Here is a 12,202-nt window from a genome sequence, read left to right as displayed (position 1 = left end):
TGCCTGGTGTGATAATGACACTATGCTGCTATGAGAACAAATATACCACATGTAATGATGAAAGCTCAGAGAACATAAAGGGAACAAAGTGAACAATCAGAGAGATGTACAGGTTGAGAATTTGTCCTTCTGACTAAACACTACGGTGAGTCACTGCAGAAAGCTACAATGTGAAGCCGTTCCTCCTGAAAGCTGCACACTGATGCCAGTCCGGTGCTATATGTTATGCCTTTAGCTCTCTATAATTTGCTGTTCCACTGCTGCTTCAGCAATGACACTGACCACAGCTGCTCCTGCCCCCTAAGTGATGCTGCATGTCTAACCAGGACACACCGCTGCTTCACTTGCTCCGTGGGGGTTTAGACTACAACATGCTCACACTTGAAATTTCCACGAGCAGATCAATGAGCATGTGCAGACCAGCAAAGCTGCGATCAAAGAACATGGCTTTCTGTCAGTTCTGATGACGTTTGGCAGAGCTCACTGATCGATCACAATTCGTGGAGGCTCGCGCCCCTGGTGCTGAAAAGCCAGCTTCAGCATATGGGCAAAAACAGCTTCTGCCAGGTGTCAAAAAGTGACCAGCTGAAAGCCATGATGTTGGTGATAACAGGTTCTGCTCTCCTGCTTCTGTTAAAATGAATGGTACAAAGAAACAGCAATTCACTATGAAACCATCTAGTGTGCATTAATCAGTCCTAAGAGGAGCATCTTTCATATTTTACAACATACTGAGCCAAGAGTACAAGAGCCTTTTCACACTGCACAAATATTGTTTCCTACTGCCATCTAGTGGTCAGATAAGGAACTACAGCCATTTATTCACTAACAATGTGTGTCCTAATGCCACAGCACATACTGACAGCATACACTAAACACTGAACTTTTAACTGCCTCTTACAATGAAAGAAATGAATGTATGGATTTACACAAACGGGGGATAATATAACATGTGCATAATCAGCTGTATCTTAACTGCCAACTAAAACAGAAAAATGTTTTAGGATATTTGCAGCCCTGAGTAGTGCCTACATTTCTTTTGTGCACTGCATTGTGGAACAGTAAAGTACTTCAACTGCACACCCATACCGACCTTTTAAGCAAACATAATTTGTTACTTTTCCACTGTGGACTCACTATAATCAAATCTCAAATCTGGTTCGATCAGACCAGTAATCATCCAGTTTAGGGTGACGAGTCATGAACATCTTAAAAGGACTTCGTTATGTATTTGCAATCATATTTAAATGTTTTTCTCAACTGTGATAATGTAGTGAGCTGCACAGCTGCAAAAACTGTTAAGTCTGTTGTTGCTCTGTATTTTTCTTAATGTCAACAAACATCAAAACAAACAAATGTCTTTTCATTGTGTGTTGTACATTTTTGATTTTGCAAAATTCCTACCAAACAGGAGAACCTGGGACAAAATCGTCTCAAATGGCTCAGTTCAGTGGTCCCTGACACAAAAAAAAAAGTTTGGGAACCGCTAAACTAATATACATTTGGCCGCTTGTGAGCATTTGCAGCAGGGCAATATTTGTGTGGCGTTCATGGTAATGAAGCAGTACGTCATGTGGTGCAACAGAGTGGCTCATTAATATGTTTTTAATAGTTTTTCTACTCTAAGCACAGAGGAAGAAGATATATCAGGCTCTGAATACACACACCGCTAGTTAGGAGGATACATTCATTGCTTTATTCTAGTTTTAATCTTGTCGTCCAAACTGTTGACAGTAAGAAAAATGCAGTATATCACCAGCCATGTCCATAAATGAGGCACAAGAAAACGTTACGTTCGATTCTCATCACGCTTTCAGGAAGCTTGCAAATGCAAGATGTCGAGAGGTGAAAATTGTACTGACGAACCCTTTCAACAAGATCAAACTGTTGGCAGAAAAAAAAACCCATAAAATATAAAAATCTGCCTTAATGCCACACGCGCACACACGCACGCATACACACACACATCTTTTTGTGTGTGCTAAGGAGACACAAGCAGCTTTTCTGCTGTTAATACTGCAGTTCTGACAGACCTCTCACAAAAGGGACATTGTGCTGAAACGAGTGTAGTTCAAAGAACGGAAAAAGCCAGTGACAAATCAACATCAATTAAAAGTCATTAGCATTTGACTTGTATAAATCAGCCATTAAAAAGATGCTTTGCGCTCATATTTCAGGGCAAGATAGTAACAGCATGCACTACTTTAAGGGTCATTAAACACACACAAAACATTTGTTTAAGAGCTAATATGAATCATTTCAAACTGCAAAAGCAGCACCAAGATTAGAGATGTAAGACGTCAGGAAGTGTCTTCGAAGTGCACTATCAACAAGTTAGTCTACTGATAACTAGTCTACACGAGTTCAGAAAACACTCCTGTCATTTCATCCAAATGGCAGATATGAGCACAAATAATACATGCAAAGTCACATCAACACAAACAAGCTGATCCTTCATTTGTAATGAGGGTCTGAAATGTCACATGCACTGAGAGCATCACAGCAGATGGACAGTAAATACGTTCCACGACTCAAACGCGGATGCAGCGACAGGTCTACAGTACATGCGGGTGAAATGGACTCGTGCTTCATCCACACAAGTGGCAGGTGGCGTTAGTCATTGGTTAGTGTTGGCTGGGCTGGAGGGAGAGCCACACTGGGGCATCATGCACGACACACAGAGATGGAGAGGCAGATGAACTACGACTGATGTTTCATGGCAGACACAGGAAAGTTCTGTACGTACCCAGAAAGAGCCTTTTAGGGATTCTGATCTCCTCGTCCTTACTGTCTGTTGCTACAGACAAAAATAATAAAAAGGGAAGGGACAGAAAACAAGAGCTTGGTTTTCTTTATTTTCTTTTTTAGCAAAGCCAGAGGTGAGTTGTGATGTGTCACGGTACTGAACTTGGACATGTCTGACTCCCTGATTAGTTCATTCACCGATCAAGGAGTCTGTTATAGTTTCCTTCACATCTTTGAAACTGAAGACAAATTTTCTTCCATCAGCTCCTTTCTACAAGTGAGGTGGGGCTACACAAAGACACAATTTCCTGCTGAATTTAGAACAGTTTTGGTTGTTTCCTATGAGATTTCTGTATATGATTTTACCTGTGTTCTTCTTAATGCTTTGAGGAAGTTCGAGAAATCTGATGTCATGTATTTCAGTCGAAACTAAGACTATTTCTTATGTTGGCCTGGTCACTGCCAGTTAATCAAAACACACCCACACGCAACCCAAAGTAAGACTACAATTTGTTTTTGTACTTTGATTTAATCTGGATTAAACAAGCAAAATATAACGTGATAAATAGTGAGCTTTCACTGGTGCTGATGGGCAGATGACCTCCTAGCTCTCTGCTGTACCTGCTCTAAGTCTTTAAGCAAAAACTAAGCTAAGCTAATCAGCTGCTAACTGTAGCCGTATATTCCTGAACAGATGTAACGGTGCTCTCAAATCTAAAAAGGGATTCAGTATATTTCTCAAAATATCCAAACCATTCCTTTAAGTTGAGTTTCATAGAAGTTTTGGAAGGTGTAACCACAACTGTGTCAATTTTCCCACAATCAAAACAGTGTTTTATTATAACTGGTGTGTACAAAATGGGAACTACAACATGAATTTTTCACTGCTGTACATTTTCCCCGAATGCCTGTCAAGATGGCCGCCTGGCCTAAGGGTCCAGGCCTTGCTCTCTGAATGAAGAGTCCAGTTTTAATGCTTTCTGTACTGCATTCTACAGTTTCAGTTCTGTGTTGTCTTATTCAACACCGGGACTAACATTAGCATTCATTGTTCAAAGCTGACCAGCACTGGAGCGTGTGTGTGCCTAGAGGGAAAGTTCTGCATGCATGTGACACAGATGTTAAACACATGACTCACAAAACCACAGAGGGCTGTTCTTTGCCAGCCTGTGTACAAAAGGATGTAGATAAAACAACAGGATCCAACATGTCCACATGTAGGGTACTTAACAGGGACACTGATATGGACTGAGGTGTCACATTCTGTTCCCATTGTAAAGTAAATTGTGATTTGTGATTCAGGGCTATATAAGGAAAACTGACTGGGGCTGCTTAGAAAGGCACACTCTGTTTACAGGAACACCGAAGTCTCAGCTTCAGTTTACTTCTTCTCTATGGAAGTCGCAACGATCAGACAAATTATTTGTTTTTATTTTTAGTCATTTATACGGATGTCATGATTCTCCAAATCCGCAAAACAAAAGATTGAAATTCAGTTTGTTGCCAAGTTTGGTTTCTCAAACCTGCCCCATGTAAACAAGCCAAACGAGGATCTCTGAAAATGTCAGTTGAGTCAGCTGATCTGTGAACACAGGATTTCAGGAGGTGCAACTGCAGGCCACAGCTAAGCAGGCTTCAACTGTTGTTTCCATTGGAAGTACGCAAGTAGGTGTGGCTGCTGGATTCTGCTTTTGATTTTAATAATAAAACTGAAAGCCTGTGGAATGATTTGTGATTTATAATCATGACAACTCTAGTTATTATTATAATCATTAGCATCTAATTTGGAATTATTATCAACAGACTAGTAAATACATGTCCTTTTTAAATATTCATGTCCTATTTAAATATATATTTTCCTTACTAAACTTAATACCTCAACTGATCATCAGTACTAATACTGGACTAATAAATTACCATGACCTTTTTAAAACATATAATTGTCTACTAACTGGAAATGGTAATAGCATAGCATCAACAAAGTGAAGTCTAAGTCTAGCAAAACTCTTTATTCAAAAGTACTGAGGTGCAGTGCGAAAGCTGATTTTTTCTTTTTTTTTTCCATTAACAAACACGTCCCTGCACTTCATGTCGCCGCCATCAAGTTAAGGCACAAAGTTCACTTTTGATCATAGTTTACAACCCCCACTGGGAATGAATGAGGTCTGTTAACAGCGTGCTCACACACATTCTCTTAGCACTCACCCTGACACACACATTCTCACTCGCTCTTTCAGGCACATAACATTTGAAGCTCAACTTAACAGCACAGACGCACACACGGTTTCTCAGTGCAGTGATAATGTGAGGGAGCTTAATCTGTAAAGAGGCCCTGCAGAGGATTTCTGACCTATGAAGGAGCGTCTTTTGGTGTTGAGCTCAGCGGCCATGCGGACGTTGGTGCACAGGTTCAGCATGATGAGCATGGTGGCGATCATGATGATGCTCTGCCACAACAGCAGCGTTTCGAAGTAGCGGCCAAATCTGAGGGAGGGAAAAAAATACAAAATAAACAAAAGAATGTGTGAAGCAGAGGAAAATCTTTGAATACCACACACGCTTGCTTTTCAAGTTTTCTAACACTGCTTCGATAAGGGCAGCCTCAATAAAATGATGGCGCTTAGTGGCAGCAGCTTCTCAGTGTTGCAAGAATTATCTCAGTACGGCCTCACCGTGCCTTTTTTTCCTCTCAAAAACACCCACCAAGTACCTGCCACATTAGATTAACAGCACAAACAATAGTTACATGAAAAGTGATGAGTGCTACACTTACAAATAGCTGGAGATAAATCCAGTTTGCTGTGCAAAAAGTTTACACTTCACTGACAGTTTTTCAGTCCTCTTGTTTGTCAGGGTTGGTAACTTACATGGTTTTTACTCCAATTTAACTTAAAGATCAGCTGAAGGACTTTTATGAATAATCAGCTGCCCCTATTCAATTCGTTATACATCAAATACAAAAGCAGCGATGATCCTGTCCAACAGGGGAGCTTTGTTCATGGTTCATCTGTTGCTCACATCTTGTATCCACCACTTCCGCAGGTAACAGCAGGAAATGACAACTAAAACTGAAATCACAATGCAGTGTCAGCTGCTAAGGTGATCTCCCTGGAGCCGAATTTGGGAGAATTTCCAATTGATTCTTGAAGCATCCCAAGTTTTGTTCCATAAAGTCTATACATTGGCAGACAAGCAAAATAGTATTAAATTGATTAGATTTTTAAATGGAGATTGTCACGACAGAACAAAGAACAGACGTGAAATGATTTATAACCTGAAGAGTATCCGTAGGATGTTTGCCACCAGGAGAACCAGGCACACATAGCTGGAGAATCCTTCTGCATTCTGGGTCCGGCGGATGTCTCTGTACTGGGGGATGTAGGGCACCACCCCACCAAACACCATGGCACCGGCCGCGACCCACGACACCAGGCTGTTAAACACGGCCACAATCTGGTCAAACACTTCATCTTCCATGTTCAGCTGCTCAGCAGTTTAACACCTGGCCAGGAAGACGTGAAGAGACGTCAGATGGCTGTCAGTGGCTCGGTGAAGACGATTACAAGGCGTTTCTCCTCCGCTGGTTTCCTTGTAACGTCTTTGACAACTTATAAAGAGTCACATCCGAGTTTTTCGTGCATAGCCTTTCCAAGGATTACACAGACAATGAAGCTGCTATTGCCACGCCATCACAAGCCGAGCAGTTAACCAGAAACGACGGTTCCGGGCTAACACTACAGTAATTAGCTAAGAACAACAGCTCAAACAGTGAGAACATCAATATGCTAGCTGTTGTACCCACAGAAGAACAACTCAGCAAAGGCAGGAATCGTATTTCCACTGGAGGGCACGGATGTAGCTGCTAATCTCCTCACCACGTCCCATTTCTCCAACTGAACACTTATACTGATGTTATCTGGCGTTGTTTTGAAAGGCTGCGCTAAAGTAAGAGGAGGAAACTCCCAAGGTTGTCGAAATACTATAAAAAAGCCGTTGTAGCCCTTCGGGAAACTTAAAAGAAAGCAGGATTTTCTTATGCTGAGTCCCAAAATTACAATACTCTCTTCAGCGGCTGGCGCATCTTCAGTATATTTTTTTAATCTATGGTCTAGCCCACACTTCCTGAAACGTCACGCGTCACCCTTTAAGACAAAGATGATCGACTCAATCAAGATGGTTCACACACTACCTAAAACTATCGTGTGAGTAATTGACAGCTCTGGACAAACGTTTCTAAACTAATGTAGCCTTGTCAGCACTTTGGAAGAGTGTCGACATACATGGTTATTTCTTTAACTTAATTCTTCGAAGAGAATTGCCTCCTCAACCACACACACGAATGAACATATGCTTAAATTCTGTCATTCTGTTAGTTAGTTAGCTAGTCTGCTAGCAACTCTTGAGTGTACCAGCGGCATGCCTAACCTTAACCTTTGACTTTTTTGCAATACATCCTTTCATTGGAAGGGTTACCGGAAGTTAGCTGCAAATAATGAAATGAATGATGTCTGAATTCAGTTTAGCTTCTTAAGTTTTAGTACCATTGTGTTATGCTGGCTTAATGGGACACTTGAATAGAACAAAATTATAGTTAATTGTATTACTAAGACTGATACTATTACAAGTCTCACTGCACTGAAAAAGGCCTGAACTGCATGTCTCTGCATTGACAGTCTTTAAGTGGTGCAACGTTTTAACATATTTCTACATTTCTCAATGACAGTGCTTTGCTAAAATTAAAGACAATACTTTCAAACAGCCCTACTCCATACCAAAGCTGTTTGACCAACTAGGTAACATGGGTTTCTGACATGGGTTCCCGGATACTTAATAGGCTCAGTTGGGTCCCAGAGCTTTTTTTTTTCCCTCTCGGGGCCCCTTCTGAGTGAATCGGCCCTGCCACAGGCAATAAATATTGTATTAAAGAATACTGTAACAAGAAAGAACTGTAGAACTGTAGAAAGCGAAGAATCTCTCTCTGCCTGTTCGTAGCCCTGATTGTAGAGCTACATATTGTTAAATATTTCATGTAACCTGGTTTATTTTAGCTGACTTATCTTTTGGCACATCACCCCCATGTCACATGAATTTCATTAAGTGCAGCAATCCAGATTAACAGGCCTTTCTAATTATGTTACACAGTATAAATTTAACATATTCGGCACGGGTGACTGCAGACTGCTACTGACACAAAGTCCAGATTATAAAGATTTAAGGCTTAATGGATGTTATATAACCCTCAAAGCAGAAAGCCTCTCATCTGTCATCTGTCACTATGATCCAAGATAATCTCTTATATAAATACCAGAGCTTCAGTTTGGGGCAGAGAATTGTCATCTTCTCATCTACATCACACAAAATCCAGTGAGTTTACAAAGAGTTAATAAAAATGCTCTGCCCATATGCAACCATGCATACATATCAGTACAGATGTGAAAGTTAAGCTACTTTAAGTGAGTCAGCATGAGGACGGATTTAATGAATGATACCTTCATAATAAAAGCGTAAACGTCTCATTTGCAGGAAATGAGTTTTGAGGCACCTACGACAGAAGAATAAAATAGACACAATCAGTTTTATATGGTTATCGTTACTATTCTTGTTAAAGGTACAGATTGAAAAATCTTTCACAAATTACACAGAAAATGTATTTAAACCATTCATTTTCCTTTGGGAAATGTAGTGAAATGACGTGCTCTGTGATGTCTTTTATGTATGCTTGTTTTGAAGCCCAAGAAAAAGTGCCATACTTATTGTAGAAACTAAATATGCGGTGATCCAGTTTTGACTTTTGTCTATGGATTGAACAACTTCTAAAAAAGATATTTAATTTATTTTATTCTGCGTGTCTCTGTGTTGGGTGGAATATCAGCTGTTCGTTACTTCAGCACATATAGTGCTCCAATATGTTTCCTTTTGCTCTCTTTGAGGCATCACTGAACGAGCAGCTTGGTGTTTTTTTCGGTCAAGTGAGCTTTATTTTGAAACGATGAATCCCAAAAGCGGAAGTCGGTGTTTTTATTCTGTAGATATGATTTAGCGCAAAGTTATGGGAATCGTAGCTAACCTTTTGGAGGGGAAGCATAGTTGGGTGTTATATCTGGGTTGTCATAGCTCAGTTCAACAGCACAAATATTCATAGCGAGGCTAATTTCGTTTACGTGTAAATATTTGTGTGTTGTTGACGAAACGATGTCAAAATCAGAAAACCAAACAGCGGCAGATATGACGGAGGCGGTAAGTTTGTTTGACGTGAGCTACGCGCCCTGTAAAGAACTTTTCCTGACGGGTTTCTCCTCCTTTAGATGGAGAAAACGATGCAGCGACTTGAAGGAAGGTTTCAGGCGATATCTGAACAGCTGGAGTCGAAAAATATCCTTTTTTTCCCCCTCACCTGTTCCTAATGTTAACTCTTTAAAGTTAGACCTTAACCGCAGCTATTAACTTCACTGTAAGGCTGAGCTTGGAAATGACGCAGCTTTACATAGTTTTTGAATGAAATAACGTATGTGGTCTGTGCTCTCGACTGGGAGCGGGGTCATGTTAGCAAAAACAGATCTGAGAGCGCTAATCAAAGACGTAAGGTCCCTGTCAAACACACACCTGGGGTAATTTGTCTGACCACTAGGGGGCGTTTTAACTTGGTTGACGGAAAGCAACTAAAGATATATAAACTGTAGACAGTCTTCATTTTGTGTATAGTTATGTATTAGATATACAGTTGAAAATGCCGCTTGTATATAAAGGATAAAAATTCGAGTGGTAAAAATCACATGAAAAGAAGGATTGTTTATCGACAGTGTCTGCTTTAAAAACATAAATTGTGAAACCTTTTCCACAGGAGATCTTTTCACTTGACATAACAGATAAGCACACAGTGTGTTAGTCATAGCAGCTTATAAAAGTATGCCTCTGTTATCATCAGTGTTGGGCAAGTTACTTTTCACTTTACTTTACAGATCATCTGTGGGAAGGCGTGGAATAGTTTAAGAGGAGCAGTTTCTTGTCTTTTACCGGGGATGACATCTTTCGGATGTGGTGTACTACACGATTGGCGTTATCATTAATGAAAGTAAAAACTGGTCACTGTGTTGCGCTGTTGCTGTCTGGTTCCAGCTGGACAGCATGTACGCTTCCTGGCAGGTTTGTCCTTCACTCTAGACACACTAGATGAGATGGGAACCCGCATTGTTGACCTTGAGAAGAACGTGGCTGAGCTCATGACGCAGGCTGGCATGGAGGAGCAGGCCAAGTCAAAGTGACAGCGGGTCCACGGTTCATCTGGAGTATGAGCTCTTGCCGTGTAACCTCCAAAATCTGAGGGCTTCCTGTTGTTTATGGCAACAGTGATGTCGCTTTAGTGATGACTAAAAAGTGTCACACATTCATGAGACATCTTCAGAAGGGACTTCTGAGTTGACAACAGTTGATATCACTTTAAAGTTGAGCCAAATGTATGTCTTTTCTAAAGTACTTTCATACTGTGTGTACCTGTCAGTACTAACACTAACAACAGGTTAAAGAGACTTGAAAGACCATGTTAACGATTTATTTGTGTTGTAACATTTTTTGTTTTCATAGCTTGTCCAATCACATTACAGCTGACCGTGGTGCTTAATGGGACCCTGTAGAGATTTATTGTTTTTTCTTCTTCACATTTTAAGTTTTCTAACCAAAAGAAATTTTGTTTGTACTCTCGAACATACTGACTGCATTTACTACCTCATACAATATTTTCAAAAGCTTTTTGATGTCTTGGAACCCGCATTGTGTACATGTTTTGATCTTCACGTACATCTGTTACCGGCACGTTTGTTGGTATGTATGTGCTCAGCTGCACGGTTTGACAGCGTTTGCTAACAGTGCAGGGACGTGTCTCTCAGGTCACTGTTGCTCCACAGTGCCTCTAGTGGTCAAACCATTAAACACGGAGGAAGCAGAGATTAAAATCGCCAAGCGCAAACACTGCAGCTGAATAATCCTTTTTGGCTGGGAATTAACTTGGTGAAATGACATGTTATTATCTAAGAGGCAGCCATGAAGGCTGGTTGCAAAAAGGTGCTTCAGCACTTCCTTTCCCGTTTTCTTCGGTATAGAGTACACAAGACCACATTATGCAGTGCCACAGTGCACAATGTGGTCTTGTGTACTCTATACAAGACCACATTGTGCAGCACAATGCCTTTTCACCCCTGGTGTAACTCTGCAATCCACTGGAAGTCGATAGTTTAGAAGCAGTCTTCCAGATTTCCAATCTGTATGTGTCCCAGTCTCTGCACTTCATGAGCATCTAGCACACTTTGAAAGGGACAGGAGAAGGTTAGTTCTGCATGCTCACAAACACTTGTATCAAGTGCAAATCAACTAAATGGAAATTGGAAAGCACACAGGTCTTACAACACAAAGTCTACATGCAATAAGAGGGTAACTGTTCACTGCTATGACATCATGTGTTTTACTGTCCCTGAAGTCAGGCTTGGTGGATCATGGTGGACTTTCTAACTGGGAATGGTGGTGAGAAGGCAGCCCTGAGAAAGCTGTTGACCCACTTTAATGAGTCAATTTAACGACAGTATCTTCATTGTTTTTGTGTGTACAGCTTGTACTCAGATAATTTAGAAAATGTCTTCTACACTTTAAAATGTATTCAACACAGCATTGATGTTTTATTGGATCAACATGTGTACTTTATGTCTGTCAAAATGCATGCAGTGACGTGAAATAACTTATCACATTACTGGGAGAAAATCACATTTTGAGAAAAGTCTTAAGCTGTAACTATTTCACAGAAAAGCCTGGAAACCACTAAAGCCCTCCAAATGATTTAAGCTGTCTGTGTTCATGGAGGCTGAGCTCATATCTGGTTTTGTATCATTTGCAGGCTGACATAATGCTAACGATGATGGAGTGTTGTCTTGTTGACTTAAGCTTCTCTGTATATCTGGGAGAATATACTGTTCACCTCTATGCAATTAATTTCTGAGCAGAATCATGTAGCATGTACAGCAGTATGTCATCTCACATGTCCCCACACGTGTGTGTGTGTAACCACTGTTGAATGCACACAGTGTTGTTCTCAGATTAGACATCAGACCCACACATCAGTTAGCAGTGTTGTAGTTGACTGTTAATCACTGTGTGCCAAAGTTAACATGCAATAGCCAAATAAAGATTTTTTTCCCCAACAGTCTCACTGATCTCTTCTTGATATAAAAAAGCCTCAAGAGTTTTACAGCTAAATCATTTTTAGAATTATTGTTTTCATGTCACATGGTGACGAAGTTGTGTCTTTGAAAGTCTGTCCTCAATAAGTTAGTGATAAGGGAAACTTTGTCTCACTCTGCATGATGATGTTTTAGCTGAACACCAGTTTTCCATCAGTCACATGTTCTACCTCACATGTTCTACCTCTTCATGTTATGAGTTATGTGAAAACCTCAGGGATTTAGCTCATTGA

At 40.5% G+C, this 12,202-nt stretch overlaps 2 protein-coding genes across 5 annotated transcripts in view; one reads left to right on the top strand and one right to left on the bottom strand.

The window, feature by feature from the left end:
- Positions 1-6,915, bottom strand: part of LOC124074438 (solute carrier family 66 member 2) — a 28,196-nt gene extending 21,281 nt beyond the window's left edge. Inside the window, exons 1-4 of one of the 4 annotated variants that reach the window (XM_046417381.1) lie at positions 6,548-6,915; positions 6,020-6,247; positions 5,096-5,229; positions 2,747-2,797 (exon numbers count right to left, since the gene is read on the bottom strand). In XM_046417381.1, the coding sequence (XP_046273337.1) occupies positions 2,747-2,797; positions 5,096-5,229; positions 6,020-6,222 (388 nt within the window). In that variant the 5' untranslated portion in view covers positions 6,223-6,247; positions 6,548-6,915. Of the gene's footprint in view, positions 1-2,746; positions 2,798-5,095; positions 5,230-6,019 lie in introns of all 4 variants that reach the window. The other 3 variants (XM_046417383.1, XM_046417380.1, XM_046417382.1) reach the window with 3 other exon arrangements.
- Positions 6,916-8,774: 1,859 nt separating this feature from the next.
- Positions 8,775-11,935, top strand: LOC124075010 (heat shock factor-binding protein 1). The gene is made up of 3 exons (XM_046418403.1): positions 8,775-8,982; positions 9,051-9,117; positions 9,913-11,935. Exons 1-3 carry the CDS (start codon positions 8,938-8,940, stop codon positions 10,005-10,007), a joined length of 207 nt encoding a protein of 68 aa, XP_046274359.1. The 5' UTR covers positions 8,775-8,937; the 3' UTR covers positions 10,008-11,935.
- Positions 11,936-12,202: the final 267 nt, after the last annotated feature.

This window comes from Scatophagus argus, chromosome 17 (assembly GCF_020382885.2).
Source record: "Scatophagus argus isolate fScaArg1 chromosome 17, fScaArg1.pri, whole genome shotgun sequence".
Taxonomy (NCBI): domain Eukaryota; kingdom Metazoa; phylum Chordata; class Actinopteri; family Scatophagidae; genus Scatophagus; species Scatophagus argus.
The sequence above is the reverse complement of the archived record's forward strand: the minus strand, read 5'-3'. Positions and strand labels throughout refer to the sequence as shown.

Bases quoted from the DNA above. Each gene is read 5' to 3' on its own strand.
- LOC124075010 (XM_046418403.1), top strand. From the start codon at position 8,938: ATGTCAAAATCAGAAAACCAAACAGCGGCAGATATGACGGAGGCG. The intron at 8,983-9,050 runs GTAAGTTTGTTT...CTCCTCCTTTAG, and splicing joins CGGCAGATATGACGGAGGCG to ATGGAGAAAACGATGCAGCG. The intron at 9,118-9,912 runs ATATCCTTTTTT...CTCTAGACACAC, and splicing joins TGAACAGCTGGAGTCGAAAA to TAGATGAGATGGGAACCCGC.